An 18,122-nucleotide genomic window follows, 5' to 3' on the forward strand; every position below is an offset into this window, starting at 1 on the left:
TTCAGTAGTTGCATGATTACATGAGTTATTCTTTTAAACAATTTACATCTATAAATGAGTTCTTATTTCCCCCTAAATAGTGATATAGCTACCCTAAATCCTCTTAAGAAAAGGAATATAAATGAGCACCTTGGGAGGTTATGGACTCTTTTTCAACCACTTAAAGCTCATCTTTACATTCTCTTTGAATACATAAGTAATGGCAAATCTTGGTGCTTTGAAGCTACATATGAATTTTTGAAATGGCTAAAGGTGATTTAAGCCCAGAGAGTAAGATGAATGGAAAAACTGAGTAATATCAGTTGGCATAAAACTGGCCTTCTGGGTACTTCCAAAGAGAAATTATAAAACTCCTTTAATCAACTATAACATCATTGAAATATTTACATAGTTTTCCAGAGAGACTGTTTTGAAAGGAATCATATTTGAGTCTTTAAATTCTGATTTATTTGAGAAGTCAGACTAATTTATCTTTTTATTCAAAAATATTTCCTAGAGTACTTAGCAATGCTGCTGGGGGTTAGCGACCATGTAGAGTTAAGAGCGAGTGATTAGATAGTTGTCACTGGTCATCAGGAAAGAGAAGTTCTGGACTCAGTTCTCCTGAAAACCATTTTACTCTTCTAGAAAATAAGATATTCTCTGGGTACAGTGGTGCATGCCTGTAATCCCAGCTACTCAGACGGCTGAGGCAGGAAGATTACTTAAGCCAAGGAGTTCAAGGCTAGCCTGGGCAACAGTAATGAGATCCATCTCTTTTTTTTTTTTTTTAAAGTCAGTGCGAGGAGGCTGAGACAGGAGGATCAAAGTTAAAAGCCAACCTCAGCAATAGCGAGGTGCTAAGCAACTCAGTGAGACCCTATCTCTAAGTAAAATACAGAATAGGGCTAGGGATGTGGCTTAGTGGTTAAGTGCCCCTGGGTTTAATCCTCAGTACCACCCCCCCACCCCAAAAAAAAAAAGAAAAAGAAAAGAAAAAAAATGTGATATTGGAATTAAGTGAATTTTGTATACTTAATATTGACCAGAGCATTAAATACTCAGTGTATGTGGTCCTTCTGGACATGAGGAAAACTGTAGAAGGTCTTTACTAGCCAGAAGATGAACATACATAAAACAGCATGTACTACTTTTGTGTTGGGGGTCGTACTAGGGACTGAAACCAGGAGCACACTGTCCCTGAGCTATATCCCCATCCCCTGTTTTTTGAGACAGGGTCTTGATAAGTTGCCCAGGCTGTCCTTGAATTTGAGAGCCTCCTGCCTTGGCCTAAAGTGTCACTGGGGTTATAGGTATGTGCCACCCCATTACTACTACATATTCTTTAGTGGCACTGTTTTATTTTGTTTTGTTTTTGTGGTGCTGGGGTTGGATCCATGGGGCCTTGCATGTGCTAGGCAAGTGCTCTACCACTGAGCTATGCCCATAACCCTTCATTGTATTTTTAGATTGGGTGTGAGTAAGTCAGTGCCTGTTTAGAAAAGAGTACAAGAAGGAAATAGGTTTTTTTTTAAAAATTTTGTGTGTGTGTGTGTGTGTGTGTGTGTAAGGGGATACCAGGGATTGAACTCGGGGGCACTCAACCACTGAGCCACATCCCCAACCCTTTTCTGTTTAGAGACAGGGTCTCACCGAGTTGCTTAGCACCTCGCTTTTGCTGAGTCTTATTTTGAACTCTTGATCCTCCTGCCTCAGCCTCATGAGCCACTGGAATTACAGGCATGTGCCTGACTAAAAAAACTGTTTTATATGTTGAAAATAGTCTTTAAAAGCTTTGAAGGTGTGAAAGGTACATCCGAGAACTTTGGAAGTATCCTTTGAGAACCTCAAGTAATCCAGGCCATGAAGAGTTTATTTTATGCAAAGTTGTTGCAGAGACTGTATTATTTATTCCCTACTTCTCCAGGCTCAGTTTTTACCCATTACATGTATGCTCAGCTTAAACTAAGGAGAAAGCTCTCACCAAAGAAGACATAGACTTGCAGTGTCTGTGGGGGAGAAATAAAGATGAGTGATCTCATATAAAAAGAGGGCAACATATATCAATTTTTAATAAAATAGAAAATAACCAGTAAGCATAGTATATGAATTGGTTTCATTTTACTGAAAAGGATATAGATTTAAAACAATAAGTAATAATAAAGTAATTTATCAAATTGCATGTTTTAAACAATGTGGCAAAAGTTTTAGATAACCAGGCCAGCAGTATATACTATAATTTTATCTTTTGAAAAATTTTTAAAAATGCCTAGAGAAGTACTCAGATGTGTATTATGATTACTGTACAAGAATATGCAAATTTTAGTGTTAAAATTTATTATTCTTAAAAATAGGAAATAACCTGAATAGCCCATTGGTGGTAAACTAGTTAAATTATAATATGTCTTAATGGACAAAATATTTTACAGCCATTACTCATGTTTTAACACCATCTTTGAGAGAGACAGAGGAAAATGCTAATATTTTACATGCAAATTTCAATTATTAATGTCAGAATATGGCTATAATTATCAGTGACTCTTGAGTTAGAGGCTAAAAGCATCTCTGTGATTTCTAAATAGTCTGCACTATGTGCTTTTATTACAAAAGTAAATATTTTTAAAGATATTACAAGGCATGACCTTTGAATGTCCTGTCCACATCATTGTCTGCACTTCTTTCATTCTAGAAAGCCACCAAGCTATCCTTGACCAGAATTCCCACCTGCTACCTTGCTAAAACCTGTCTAACCTGCAGGTTTCCTACCAACCTCCTCTTCTCCTTTAAATTTTAATTATGTGTGCATGTAAGTGTGCGTGCTCTTCTCTTCCTTTTTTTTTTTTTTTTGGCTGATAGTCTAGTTTATCTTGTGTACTACTTTTATACACTTCATTCCTTTTCTCCCATTTTCCCCATCTCTTGGCTTCTCTAGCAGTTCTCACCATCTTTTCCTTTGACTCTTACACTCTGCTCCGCCAGCCTTGTTTCTCTTCAAAAGGGGCCCAGTTTAGAACTAATAATAATGTTAACACTTTTGATAAGCCTGAGGCAAGGAGAAAGAAAATTCCAAATCTTCTAATAAAGATACAAAACATTAGATTCAGGGCTTTTAGCCTGTGAAGGTCCTAAAAAGTACCACGAAGTCCTCTTTAGAAGTATGTAGTAGTTGCCCTCAAATCATATCTACTTAAGTGCTAACATTAAGATAAAATTAAATTGTTGTTTTATCATATTTAATTAATCACTGCTGGCCAGTGTATTAATAGAATTGCATTTTGCTAATTTCATATAGAAATGTAGACTGTTTTAGAATCTTTTGTAAATACTATTAAGACCAGCATGGGCCCACGTCACCATTTACTTTTGTTTTAGAAATAGAAAACTGTTGTAAGATCTGGTTAACAGGTTTAGAAACTAGCTTTTGAAATGCTACCAATGTGTATCTACATGTTCTCAGTAAAGAAGGTCCTTTCCTAGGAGCAAGCTGTGTGCAGTCTGACTGGATTGCAATTTAATTCCAAAGTGAAATATGCAGAAGTGGGAGCTTAAGAGCACTGTTCTGGAGAGACTGCATAATGGTGAGCTGAATGTTGATAGAATGGCTGGGAAAAAACCAGCAAGCCCATTCTGCATGGAATTTGATATCCTATACTCCAAATCCATGCGAGTAAATGGAAATGAAAGTCATGGGCAATAATAAGATAGTTAAAATGTTATACCGAGCTGTGTCAGTGGTCTTTAAAAGTTGGTCAGGCTGTTATCTAAGTAGGATGGTTTAGTTGTCCTTTCCACTGGACTAGATAATTTGTCAAAATCCCTTTTAAATCTCCCGGTCTGTCATAGGTTTTTTTGTTTTTGTTTTGTGGTACTGGGGATTGGACCTCAGGGTCTCCCGCATGCTATGCAAGTGACTCTACCACTGAGCTACATTCCTTTTGAGACCAGATCTCACTAAGTTGTCCAGTTTGGCCTCCCAACATGTGAGTCTCCTGCCTCAGCCTCTCAAGGATCTGGGATTATAGGTGTGAGACACCCTGACTAGCTATTATAGTTTCTTTATTGAAAAATACTTTGATAAGCGGTGAGCCATATATATATTTTTTTTATTTTTGCCACTAATTATGGAAAATGATATAATATTTTTGTTAGAATAGTAGATTCTTCTGGAATAATTTTTTTTTTTATTTGACTATGGCCAGAAGTTACCTCACACTATTTTTGGGGTATAGTTTTATAATATGGTATATGACTAAGCTAACTATAGAACTTATAATACCATTTATTTTGTGTGTTCCTAGGTGCAAACATTCTACAGTTACTTAGGAACTAGTGTAACTTAAGTGAGCAGTGTTTAGTCAAGCTGGAGAGGAGTATGTCATTCATGAGAGGTGTTGCTTAGTCATTTAACAAAGGCCTACTTGGGCCACTGTATTTCCACAAATAAAATAAATTCTTGGACTAAAGAAATAAAATTTCATTAAGATCCTCTGTATACTTCTTTATTTTCATGACCTTGGGTTTGAATTAGTTCCTATCTGAATTACTTGTATAACTGCTACTGCGTAGTGATCCTGTCTTTTGAATTCCGTTAAACAGAAGCAAAGTTCTAGGAGGAAAGTTTTGTAAATGTTCTTTGAGATAAGGCTCTGAGAATGTAGCCATAATTAAAAGTTTTCTGTTTACTGAGATTTTTCAGGATGAATTTCTAAAAATTTGTGTAGTGATTCAACTGACATGATTTCTTCTAATTCCACAAATCTTTGGACTCCTGCTGTGTGCTGAGCATCATTCTAGGTGCTGAGGATTCAGAAGTGAGCAAATTGATCTCAACATTCACTTCCTTTAGACAGAAGAAGATAAAGCAAAATATAAAATTTTGATAGCTGTAAACAGAATTGATGTATAGAATAGATACCTAGAATTACATATTTAGGAAACCCTCTCTGGAGAAAATTTAAGCAGAAACTAAAATGAAAACATAAGCCAACCCTGATCTCCCAAGACCAGGGAAAGAGCATCCAGGTAGAAGAAATCACAAGTGCTAGTGCCGTAGGCTGAGGGATCTGGGTAGATAGTGAGGTGTAATATAGAGTCCAAACACAGGCAGGGGCTTTGTAAGCTAGGTTCAAGGTGTGAATTTTATTTTACTTAATGGGAAGATTGTGAAAAGGTTTTAAACAGAGTGAAAGTTTTTTTTTTTTTTTTTTTTTTTTTTTTTTTGCAATACTGGAGACTGAACCCCCAGGCATGCTCTACCACTGAGTTACATCCCAAGCCCTTTTTATTTTATTTTGGGACAGGGTCTTACTAAGTTGCCCAGGCTGGCCTTGAACTTGCAGTTCTCCTGCTTCAGCCTCCTGAGTTGCTGCGATTATAGGTGTGCACCACTGTGCCCAGTAGATTTGCATTTTTCTATTGCTATGGGAAAAGTCAGGGTGACACGGTAGAAGTGAAATTATGTAAGATATTATCAGCAAAAGATTCCTTTCTGATTCTTTCATTCTTCCCCACCAGCCTTGCTCCATGTTTCTTTTCACAAAGGGGCCCAGTTTAGAGGTAATAATAATAGTAGTAATATTGAGAAACTGTGATCTAGATCTTTGTGACTTCGTGAACATTTGGCTATATTAAGGAAATCATCCAAATTGAGGAGAGGGGTACCTAAAGGAAGATAAAGGGTAGCTTCTGTTTTTTAAATTTTTAAATGGAAGATTTGGAAGGATATTTCAGTGTTCTTTATCTAGAAAAGAGGGAAGCTTGGTGATGCTGGGAATTGGGAGGAGGCTTGGAGGAGCCATGCCTTTGGAAAGGAAGGAGCAAGGTCAGAGCACAGTACTGGTGTTGGCAGGAGCATGAGCATTGGTGTGAGCTATTGAGGAAAGAGATTAAATGCGATGCAGAGAAGGTTGTAGAAGTGGAAAGTGGGGGGTTCTTCCAGTTGGCTCCCATCTTAAAATGGGCAGGGAGAGAGGGATGAAGGAGCAAAGGGAGGAAAAGGAAGTAGGAGATTTGCAGAATGAGGTAAATGAAAAATTCATTGGGAAATGGGGGAGCAAGCTGCTAGAGAAAGGAAGAGGAAAGTTGTAGGTGATGTGGAGTCCATGAACGTAATTGTTGAGCCTGTCTTGACAAGCTGGTATGTATTTGTTCACTTAAACCTCTTCTCCCTGGCAGTTCAGTAGATGTAAAATTGATGAAGGCAGTCCTGGCTCTGTTTTACTATTAGCACTCACCCCAGCAAATGCTTAGGGTCTGATAGCATGCCTGTTCCACAGAATATTTGAATGAGTGAGTGAATGAATATCTACTTAGTGGCAGGCACCCTCATATCCAAGTATAGTTGACTCTCCAGATCCACAGTTTCTGCATCCACTGCTTCAACCAACAACCATGGATCAAAAATATTCTGGAAAAATATTTGCATCTGTACTGAACATTTTTTTCCTGTTATTCTCTGAAAAATACAGTATAACAGTGTAGCATATACATTATATTAGGGATTATGAGTAATCCAGAGATGACATAAAGAATATGGGAGAGGAGTGTGCTGAGGTTATATGCAAATACTATGATGCCATTTTAGAGTAGGGACTTGAACATCTGCAGATTTTGGTATCTTGGGGGAGAAGGTGAGAACCAATCCCCCTCGGACACTGAGGAATGAGCATATAGTGAGTGTGCATGATTGACTTTGCTTTGGTTATAGATAGGTAGGTGGGCATTTTGGAGGGGAGAGAGCAAGGGATTTTCAGAGGATTGCTAGAGCATGGTAATAGTGATGGTTCTTTTTCTTTTTCCTTTTTAAAATTTTTTTTAGATGTTTTAGATGTTGTTTATATGTGGTGCTGAGAATTGAACCCAGTGCCTCACACATGCTAGGTAAGTGCTCCACCACTGAGCCACAATCCCAGTCCCAGTGATAGTTCTTAAATCTTAAGAAGAGGATGAAGTTTAGAGTGCTGGCAGGTAGAAAATGGATCAATAAGTTGGAGTTCACAGGTGAAAGACTAGTTCATGGATTGAGAAGCTCCTTTGAAAGAACAGGAGACTGTGGTAGGGGAGGGGATGTCTGAATTTGTGATATGGGAGGTAGAACTATTGTTAGGGATAACAGTTCAAGGTATGTTGTGGGAAATGTGAAGTGGAATGAGAGGAAAAGTCATTGAGAAGTATAAGGAACTGATGTGCTAGCGTGTCGGGTGAGTGAAAAGGACAGGACTTGGGTAAAGAGACTCAGGGACCAGGTGCTGAAGTTCTTAGGGAAGAAGCCAGTGGTCAAATTGACCTTATTGATAAGAAAACCTGCTGTAAGTGATCTGTATTATCTAAATCCATCTCCTTTCATCTTACTGTTAGAGTACAAACAGTATAGTAGCTTTCCCTCTCCTCCTCTGAGGGTAATTTTGCCTTTGCATATGCTTGTTAGTATCAGAGGACTTGTTCATTTCCTTCTGGAAGTTGGCTTATGTCTGTTTGAATTCTGCCTTTGACAGTTCATTATTATATAATCTTTCCATTTACTATATAAAAATTCCATCTTACTTGCTGCCTGGGCGTAAGCTTTAAAGTGGGTGACCTCTAGCTTTTGAGCTGGTTATTCTGACATCTTCTTGGCATTAAGTCCATTTCTTTCCTTTTAGGATTTGATATCAGAATGGAAACATGTATTCTTGACTTCCTTTTTCTTTAGTGAAACAATTTCTATTAAAAACAACAAGAGTAATGTCTTATCTCCTTTTGAAAAACTTGTTCACACAGTTTAAGATTTGTTTATATTCCTGGTGGTGATAAAAATCATATTGTTAAAAGGAACTTTAGAGATTAGGTCATCTAGTTGCCACATTTGAAGGATGGAATAAATAAGGTTGAGGTACATCACTACTTACTAGTTGCAGAATCTGCCTTCCATTCTAGTGTCATTTTGTTCATTTTTTCACCATGCCAAATGCAGTCAGAATGGTCTTTTAACAAACCATTAGAGTAACTGTATTTTCAATTTCCAGTGTGATAAGATTATAAGTAGCATATCTCTGAATCAAAATATCTTCTGATATTTTTAACAGTACCTAAAAGCTTAAGAGATAAATGTATAGGGCAGATAGTTTCATTTTTAGGATGAGGAAATTGAGGTGGAATTACTTGCCACAACTCATTAAACCGAAACTAACATTGAATGCTTAGTATGCCAGTTACTGTACAAATGCTTTACATATATTAACTCATTTAATTTTCATGACAGTCCTATAATATGTAGATAACATTATTTAACCTGGTTTTAGAAATAAGGGAACAAAAAGGCAAAGAAGTTGTCAGTTGCTGAAGGTTCACACGGTGGGACTTAAGCAATCTGACTAGAGCCTGACCTTTAAATACAGCTTTGTTTAGTAAGAGTGGTAGAGGCTTGAAATTGGGTCTTACGATTTCAAATCCAGTGTGTTCTATACTGTTCGGCCTCTGGCCATGAAAATTCTGTTGGATTCCAACAGTGTGGTTATATGAAAGATCAAGAGACATGAAAGATAAACTGTGGAGATGGGAAAGAGGTTACAGTCTTCCAAAAATGAAACTCTAGGCCAGTAGGCTGAGGTTTTGATGATCTGCTAGGTTGGTAGAAGGGTTATGCTGTTGAAGGATAACACTTCACCTTTTCTTAGTTATAAATGAACTTTTCTTATCCATCCAGCCCATTCCTCAGACTCCATATTATCAGAGAGAAAGGAAGAAACAGAAAAGAGGACCCCTTGTTGAGTTTAGATCTCCTGAACACACACAGGATCAGTTCAGAAGTTCCCATGACACAGGGCATTGAGAGTGAGCTTCTTGCTTGGTTCCTCACCCAAGAAGAGACCAGCCCAGGTCCATCTCTCCTGAGTAGGAAAGGCCCACCTCTCTGAAGAGACTTCTGCCCGGGTGCAGGCTGGGCCTGGCTGTCTGAGGTAAGACGAAAAATTTGTTAGAGTGTGCACTAATGCACACTAAGGGACACAGCATCTGGCTGTCACAGGTGAGGCTGGCAGCATCCCTGCCCCTTAATTCAGCTGCAGTACTCTTACTCAGGTCACCTCTGAGTTAGGAACTGAGATCCAAGTTACTCCCCTTCAAAAATGTATAGTCTGAGATATTGCACGGGGAGATAAAGATCTGATCTTTAATAAATAAACACACAGACACACACAGATTTTTTTTCTTTTTGGTGTTGGGAATTGAACACAGGAACCTTGTGCTTAGTAAGCACATGCTCTACCACTCAATTACACCCCAGCCCCTGAACATATTTTAAATAGTCATACCTACTTAAATGGAATTAGTCATTTGGGTTGTGAATAGTCTACTTTATGTGGACATTTGTCCTAAAAGTAAAAATATGAGAATGATTTAAACGTTTTCACTTACTGTTTTCTCACAGTAATCATAAACTATCATTAAGTCGCAACAGGCTACAAATGCCTTAACCATCTCAGTACAGGTCCGCTTAATCCCTGGGAAGGAGCTACCATTTTTGCCTCTGGCGCTTTGCATTGGCTTGCACTAGGGTGGACTTACCATGTTTCCTTTGTCACTTGTCTAACTTCTCATTTTCTTAAAGGTAATTCTGAGTGAAGTTCCTGGATAGATGATTGGCCCAAGAAATTTCATCACCCACAAATTTGGTCACTAATATCCCTTCCAATAAAGAAAATGAAAGCAGAAAATAAGATTAATTTTCATCTCAATTATTCACATATTTGCCACAACGTTAAAAGTTACTGTATACAGCTTTGTAGAGAGCCCTTCTGGGATTGGACATAGAAATAAGCTGAAATAAAAAACAGTTCTCAGCATGACTGACTCCACGATGTTTACCTTCTCTTCTGGAGCAGTTAAGTTTTGGAGTGGAATAAGCAAAAACATGGCATAGTTTTCTTTTATAACAATTAGCGTGTGTGTGTTTTTAAGATAGTTTTGCATCAACTAAGCGTGGTTTGGATTTCTTCTCCAGAATTATAAATCACCTGATGCCCTTCTGCTATAGGATGCAGAACAGAAGTGGCAAATTTTTAGCTAGATGTTCATTCCTATTGTCACCCTCCCACCACCTTCTAATAAGTAGCTAGAGCAGTACCTGAGAATAATTATCCAGAAGAAGATTTAAAGGAGTTCTCAGTTTTATCTGGTGGAGATAACTGAAATACATAGAAATTGGAGTGAATAAAATCTCATATCATACAGAGTAAAAATTTTTTGAGGCACTGGTGTTGTGGCTCAGTGGTAGAACACTTGCCTGGCATGTGTGAGGCACTGGGTACGATTCTCAGCACCACATATGAATAAATGAATAAAATAAAGGTCTGTCAATATCTAAAAAATATTTTAAATTAGTTGATGGGCTCGGGGTATTGCTCAGGTAGAATGTTGCCTAACAAGCTTGAGGCTTTTGGTTTGATCCGCAGCACTGGGGGGGAAAAAAAAAAGACTTGCTGTTTCCTTTTATCGTGTTTTAAAAAAAAAAAAAAAAAAATTTTTTTTTTTTTTTTTCAAAATATGTTCTCTTAAAACATCTTCAAAATAGTTCCTGGTTGAATGGGAACAAGTGTTGGGAAATTTTTCTTTTTGCAGACATATTCATTAGTGTGGTGATAGTCTTGCCAAAAGGAAGGAGAACATGCCAGGGCAAACACTGGGTCCTGAGAATGTTCCTTCTCTGAATTCCTAGCCTGTTCTTTCCCAGTCTCCTCCCCTCCTGGTCCAGAAGTTCCATTGTTGGCATCGTTGTCCAGAATGCAAATGACTGCCAGAAATAGTGCCCACAGCTTGTTCAAGAACAAATGTAAAGGAGACATGCTCCTTTCCATGGACTGACTTTGGATATATATATTTTTTTAACAATTAAAAAAAAATTTGGAATAAGGAGAGAGATCATTTTAGTTTAGAAAAGCTTTTTTGATAGCATTGGTCTGGCAGTGTCTTCCTCAAAGGCAAACTTAAAACTCTGATTCCACTTAGTTTGAAAGAGTCAGTAGGTTTTATGGCTCTTTGTGGCATTTTAGCATGTGGTACTTTTTTGTATTGTATTCTCCCAAATACTTGCATAACTAAAAATGCTGCCTTACAGAAAAGTTTTCTTTAAGGACTTTAGCATGAACACTGCCTTAAGCTCCAGTCTCAGAGTTCTGTTCATTATAGTTAACTCCTAGATTTTTGGTGTCAATAGGGCCTTTAGAAATAGAATAAGAGTGGAATTGTGGAAATCCAGCTATTTTTCTTTATAGGTAAAGAAACATACCCCAGAAATGATGTGACTGACCCAGGGTCTACAGTTGAGAGCAGAATTTGGGTTAGAACCCTTGTTTAGTACTTTGCTGTCTGCTTCTGCCCTGTGTTCCAGAGCTCATATGGTATTTTAGTCTTAGGGCACTGGGGACTGGGCCCAAATTCACTTATTACTAAAGCATGTGTTTACTAAGTCCTTTTTGGCCCTTTTTATTATGTACTCCTAGATTCTACCAAGCCAATTCTAGATTTAATTGAAAACAGTATAGAAACTATATTGATTCCAAATGTACTCTCCAGGCCATGGTCAACAAGGGAAGCACTTTAGTCTTTTAGAGAGAGTTTTGATAAACATTTACTACAGCTGTTTTCTTGATTTACACCTTTAAGGTGCCCTGTGGCATCAAACTGTTGAAGCTTAATTCCCTTCTAGGATTCTCATTCCATTTTATGTAAGATCTGCCATTCCTCATCTTCCTTCCCTGCCACTGAGCTGATTGAGCTCTTCTCCAATTAGCCTTTTTTTTTTTTTTTAAAGGATATGAATACCATATTAGTAGTCAGACACTAGCCTCAGTGACTTTCCATCTCCCTTAGAATGAAAGCATCCTTAAAAGAGCCCTCAGTGCTGATCACCTCTCTAGCCCATTTCTGATCTTGTATCCCTTACTCCATTTCAGTGTCACTAATGCCTTTGCTGTTCTTCAAATGCATTAAGGAAACTCCTGATGTGCTTTGCACTTGACCGTTTGAGCTGAGTAGATGCTCTTCCCCTTAGAACCAAATGTTGCTCTTGCCTCTCCTTGAGAATAAAGTACCTTCTCAGAAAGGCCTTCCTTTACCATCTTCTTTGAAATTGCAACCCCACCCCAACCTTCCAATTTTTTTTTTTTTTTTTCTCTCTGTAACACTAGCAGCCTTATAACCTAGCACTTACTTTGTTTCTGCAGGTGATTCTCATCTGTAGCCAGCTCTGGGAACTTTTGCCATAAATACTGCTTCACTAGGTATTAATTTTGAGGGTTCTAGCAGAGGCAGAATTTTAAGTACCAAGAACATACTACTTTTCCCAGAGTAGAACCAAATACTTTTCCCATAATAGACCACATAGTGGCTCAACATTGTTTCCCACTCATCAGAAAGTTTCTTGGGCTGGGGAGGTAACTCATGAGTGAGGTTTCATCTCTGGCATTGAAAAAAAAAAAAAAAACCTTGCATTTGGATTAGCAGCATATTCCTAATATATAACTGATCTTGAAGATGACATGCCTTATAACCCAAGGGTTTTCTGATTAGTGCTGTGTTATACACTTGTAATCCCAGAAACCAAGGCAGGAGGGTCACAGATTTGAGGCTGCCCTTGACAACTTGGCAAGACCGTGCCTCAAAATGAAAAGGGCTAGAGAGGTAACTCAATAATAGAAGACCCCTGGGTTCTATCCCCAGTACCACCCCTCCCTGTAAAAAATCGTTTTAAACAAGAGGAATTGAGATGTGAACAGGTAACATATCTCTTAAAAGGGTTCAGCACTGGTTAACTCGTGTATCATTAGGTCTACTTTAGAAGACTTGAATATTGTTCATGATCTTTTTATTTGAAAGGGTTTTTTTTTTTTTTTTTTTTTTTAATATTAGGGATTAAACCCAGGGCTTCACTCAGGGTAGGTAAGCACTCCACCACTGAGCTACATCCACAGCCTTTTTTTGAGACAGGGTTACACTAAATTGCCCTTGCTGAACTTGAACTTGGGATCCACCCACCTCAACCTCCCAAATCATTGACATTAAAAACCTGCACCTCTGTGCCCACACTGAAAGTGTATTTTGTTTAACCATTGATGTTACACTTGTAGAAATTTAGGAGAGTCAGAAGAGAGAGATGGTGGGGGAGTCTCTCAAAAACAGCTACTATTGACACACTCCTTTCACATCTCCACAATCCCATTTCTGGTTCAGGGGTGGCAGAGGGAGTGATAGGACATGAAAAGTACAGTGGAGAAAATGTCTGCACCATCATGAATTGGACACCGCTAGTCTTTTGTCCATATTTGCTTCCAGTTTTTTATCTGTGTGTATGGTTGTATTGGAAAAAAAAAGTAAATAATATACAAGCACTTTGTCCCTTTTTAAAAGGAATATGGTGTCAGTTAAATCATTTTTAACCACCACTTCCTCTTTTGTTCCCTGTTGCCACCATGACTATGGCCCTGTACCCTACATGAAATATTTTTCCAAGTTTGATATGTTTTTCCATGGAGAATGAGTTATTGCTTTATTTTATTATGCTGTAAATATATCATTGTTATCTGGCTTTTTTTTTAAACTCAGCTTTAGATCTAAGTTGGTACATATTGATCTAAGTTGGTACATATGTTTGGCTGTATAGGACTCCCAAGTATATATGGGTGTTCTGTAGTTCATCTCGTGTTCATGGGGTTGACTTTCATTCTAGGGTTTTATAAACAATGCTGCTGTGAATACCCTTATGGGTCATCTGGAACTTTTCCCCCTGCTTTTTAATATTTAGGCATGACCATGTCTATCAGCTTATTATGAGTTCTTCATAAACTATATACCTGTTAAGTATAGATTTTAAAACATCTTTAATTTCCTTAATGAAAAATTAATATTGAACATGGCTTTTTGTGTGGGGGGAATCCAAGTAATTTAAACATTGCAGGACCCTCTTCATTATAGTAGATAAAACTGTTGCAGTACAGAGTACAAAAGGATATAAAAACAAATTGAAGCAGGATTAGTATTTGAGTAGCTAGAGCAACCAAAGACTATATTCTTTTCCCCCAATTGTTAATTTGAAGAAAGTTTCTAAGATTTTTGGAGGTAATGTCAATAGCAACTGACTTGTGGCTCCTCCTGCAATGCAGTGCTGCCTCTGTATCTTTAAGACTTTCCCCTCTCCACATGAGTTCCCCTTGTCCATACCTTGTATGCATTGCACTTATTTCTTCCTGGCTCTTGTCCTCTTTAGTGATCTCTTGAAGAATAGTGTATCGTTTTATTTTTTTTATCCTAAACAAGCACAATGACTGCCATGTAGGTGCTTCTGGTAGGTTTTGAATGAGAGCGTGAACCTGTGGGGATGGGTGAAGGAAGGTGGGGTTGGGACATGCCAATGGCAAAAAGTGCCTCAGTAAGGAACTTGAATTTACTACAAGTTTAGAATGGAATCCTAAATAAGGAAACGAAGTGGAAAGAATGACAAAATGACAACTTTGACAGTAGATCTCTGCTGTAGAATATTGTCATTTGCATATACAAATATTGATTAAATCATTTATTCTAAATTAGAAAATTATTTCTCCTTGCAATTTAAATAGCAATGCATTAAAGTCTGTACTTGTTTTTTAGCAATATATTTTAAAAACTTAAATCCCTGACAGATACAGCCATCTTTGAGAATTTTTTTAAACTCCTTGTCTCATTTCTTAGTTGCCTCAATTTTAATCAAGATTAGGTTTCCTTGAATGAGTAGACAAAAATTAAAGGAAATATCTTGGTCACTTCTTGTGAAATCCTTTTAGTTTGCAAGTGGTGTTCCTCCAGCGTTTCAACAGCTTCATTCGTGTTCTGCACATGGTGTAGCCTAATAATGATGGTAAATGAGCCTCAGAAGGAGAAGTTCAAGTGCAGAACCTCCAGATTGGAGCCTGAATAGTAAAACTGTGTGTGGGGGTGGGAGGTTGTCAGTGAAGTTTCTTAACATTTATCACAACACTAGTTATAAATCAGTATTAAAAATTCTTCTTTGGAGAGTTCTTTCATAGCTCAGGAAACAATTGCTTTTAAGATTATTTTGTATAAAACTGCATTGTTCCCCCAAATTTGCTTGTTTGTTAATAGAACTCTCATATATTTTAGTTAATTGGAGCCAACAGGAGAATACAATCTTATCAATAGCCAGTGATCTGAGGTTAAAAGTATTGGTTTATGAGTATTGTCACCTTTTTCCTTATCATACTGAAGTTGTTTCTAGTGCTGACAAACTTTAAAATGCATCATTCTCTGAATATTTTTTGCTGCTAATTAACATCTCTTTTTACAGGATTCATGAATAAAATTTTCCATCCCAACATTGATGAAGCGTAAGTAACTATTTAAAAATGTTTACATTTTAGCAGCAACTGCTCTTGATTAGAGTTCCTCTTTCTCTCCTGGTTATGAAAGAATCCATAGTTATCATTTTGGGTTTTATGGGGGAGGTGGACTATGAATTGGTCATTTAAACTGTAGAATTCTAGTGATATGCTATTCTAAACCACTGAGCTGTGGTTCACCTGTTGTATTGTTTTTTTCATTGTCATGCCTGGGTCCTTCGCTTCCCTTGATATCCAGCTAACATTTATAATATTCCACGTCTCAGTTCTCATTGTATAGACACAGGTCAGAGATCTGTTTTCAGCATATAGATTTGCTATATTTTAGCCCTTAAAAGTATTTCTTAGTTCTTTAGAGAAAGGCAAATATGAATGACTAGTTTCATTTCAGTTATGAATCTTAATTTTCCTTTTCTTGTATTAGTGGTATTTTAAAATGATTCCAGTGTAGCCTGTTTTGTCCCTCCAGTGCTGCTTAGGATACGTGATCATTTGGACTGCAGTTTTGCTTTTCACAGCATTCCATTTTGCCCTCATACCGCTTACCTGTGAGCTTTTTCTGAACTTAGCGTGAGTAGGTTGTATAAGTACATTGTGTCCGTTTGTGCTTTAATATTTCAGCATATCAGTCATCCTAACAAGAATATTTTCCTACATAATCAAAGTAGTTTCCAGATTCAGGAACTTAATGTAATACTTTATTGCCATATTGTGGTAATGTACTTTTTAGTACTCTTTCCCCCTTTTAGTAAAAGATTTAGTTCAGAACCACATATTGCCTATGTTTGTTATGTTTCTTTAAAATTACTTTCATCTAGAATATAGGCAGTTTATTTTATAAGTTGTCCCTCAGTTGTCTGTTTCCTTATTGGTTTCAGGGTATACGCTTACTTCACCACATAGTGAAAATCTGTTTCTCAGGGTGTCACAACTCTGTCTGCCCCTGTTCCCAATGTTAATTCTGACCACCTGGTTCAGGTGTTTATTGGTTTCTTTGTTGTATAATTATTTTTCCTTTTCAGTCTGTAAGGAGACACCTATGACCTTGTAAATATTTTACTGCTCATCATACTTTGCCCCATTTGTTTTTTTTTTTTTTTTAATTTAAGGACCTATTAAAAGTATTATTCTTGATAAATAAAATTAGTTGCCAGATACATGCAACTAACTTTCTGGTTTTTTTTTTTTTTAAATGCCATTCTTTCCATCTGTTTCAGGTCAGGAACTGTGTGTCTAGATGTAATTAATCAAACTTGGACAGCTCTCTATGGTGAGTTTGGCCATGGAATACCTTTTGGAGATGTTGAGACACTGCTTAAGAAAATGTTTGGTTTTTCTTCTCTGGTTTAAGATGCTTTGTTGGGGATGGGAAGGAATTTTGAGGGACTGAATGATAAAGTGTGTTCAGTGAAAAAATATATTCTCTAAAATACAAGCTTCTGTTTAGCAGTGCAAGTTTAAAATAATTTTGAGAGATTCTGAACTTAAGGCATACGTATAATAGGCACACAAGTACATATGTGGACATTTTAAATATGTGTATATTCAGAAGCACATTGTATATCCATGTTTATATGTAATATGGTTTAGTTTTAGAAAAACTCTTAGGAATGTCCCTCTGAAATGAGATGAATGGTGTAGTAAGTGGTTTCCAGGAATCATCTCTTTCAAAGGCCACAAGCTCTTATAACCCATCTCTTGCAGTGAATCAACAAATGAATGGACCATTTGCAAAACACTAAACTGAAAATCAGAGATATGAGATGTATCAAGCCTTTTCTCCTTGAGCTTGTGACCTGGTTGGGGAGCTGAAAATATTTTGGAGTATATTTGAAGTTAGAGATAAATCTGTTTGTTCTACGCATATGTCAAAAATTCTCAGGCCAGACATCCCTTGCTCTGGAGGTTCCCATGAGATTCCTCTGATTGTTGGCAGTCATCATAGATACCCTCATATTTTGTAGTTCTTTCTGGCCCAGTTTTATTTTGCACCCTGTATTTGTTGGTTTTACCTTCATTTTTTGGTGCTGCTAGCTTGTGTCCTACCTTAAAGATTGTCAGGTGCATGTGTTGTCTTAAAAGTCCTGGGACTCTTAGTGCAGTCCATTATGGTTTGCAAGCGTGAGTGGTAGAACAGTTGCTGAAGGGCACAAGACAGCTTCCTTTAGTTGAAGAGTCGGGAGACATTTTAATGGTCTAAGGTAGGTAAGGCATCTCCCAGATATCTTTGTGCTAGTTAGTGAATAAGAATCATAGAGGAGGGTTGGTGGTCAGCACGCACTTAACCCTCCAACCCCATTCTGCTGGTCAGGAATTATTTCCTCTATTTGCAGTTCTCTTCCCTGATCTTTGTGTGATTTGTACCTTCTTTTCTCACCTCAACCATGACTTCTTCAGAGAAGCCTCCTTTCCTAACCACTCCATTGTACAGTACCTTACTTTAAGTTTTTAAAACTCACTTATAGTTTCTTCTGTCCTGTTGTGTTAAAAACTCCACAAGAATAAGGTCTTTGTCTTGCTGCTTGTCTGCACATAGACACATTCACACACCTAAAACCATGCCTCGTGTACAGTACAGGTTCAACTCTTTGCTAACTTAAATTAATCACGCCCACTACTGTTTTGAGAGTTTTAGGGAGATGATGGCTTAAGGAGATGAGGCAACAAGAGAGAACATATACTGTGAGTTGATTAAATGGATTCTTTTTAAGATTTTTGGAGGTTTAAAGAAAAATGTCTCATGGCAGGCTCCCTGGACTATCTGAAGTAATGATGTAT

At 37.5% G+C, this 18,122-nt stretch overlaps 1 protein-coding gene across 3 annotated transcripts in view; it reads left to right on the forward strand.

Annotated features, from left to right (window-relative positions):
- UBE2H (ubiquitin conjugating enzyme E2 H) overlaps positions 1-18,122 on the forward strand; it is a 100,083-nt gene that overhangs the window by 60,315 nt on the left and 21,646 nt on the right. Inside the window, exons 3-5 of one of the 3 annotated variants that reach the window (XM_079149814.1) lie at positions 8,663-8,915; positions 15,293-15,332; positions 16,562-16,614. The exons of 1 other annotated variant lie outside the window; for it this stretch is intronic. In XM_079149814.1, the coding sequence (XP_079005940.1) occupies positions 15,298-15,332; positions 16,562-16,614 (88 nt within the window). In that variant the 5' untranslated portion in view covers positions 8,663-8,915; positions 15,293-15,297. The remainder of the gene's footprint in view (positions 1-8,662; positions 8,916-15,292; positions 15,333-16,561; positions 16,615-18,122) is intronic. One more of the 3 variants, XM_079149812.1, reaches the window with a different exon arrangement.

The sequence above is a fragment of the Sciurus vulgaris genome, assembly GCF_902686455.1.
Source record: "Sciurus vulgaris genome assembly, chromosome: 8".
NCBI lineage: Eukaryota > Metazoa > Chordata > Mammalia > Rodentia > Sciuridae > Sciurus > Sciurus vulgaris.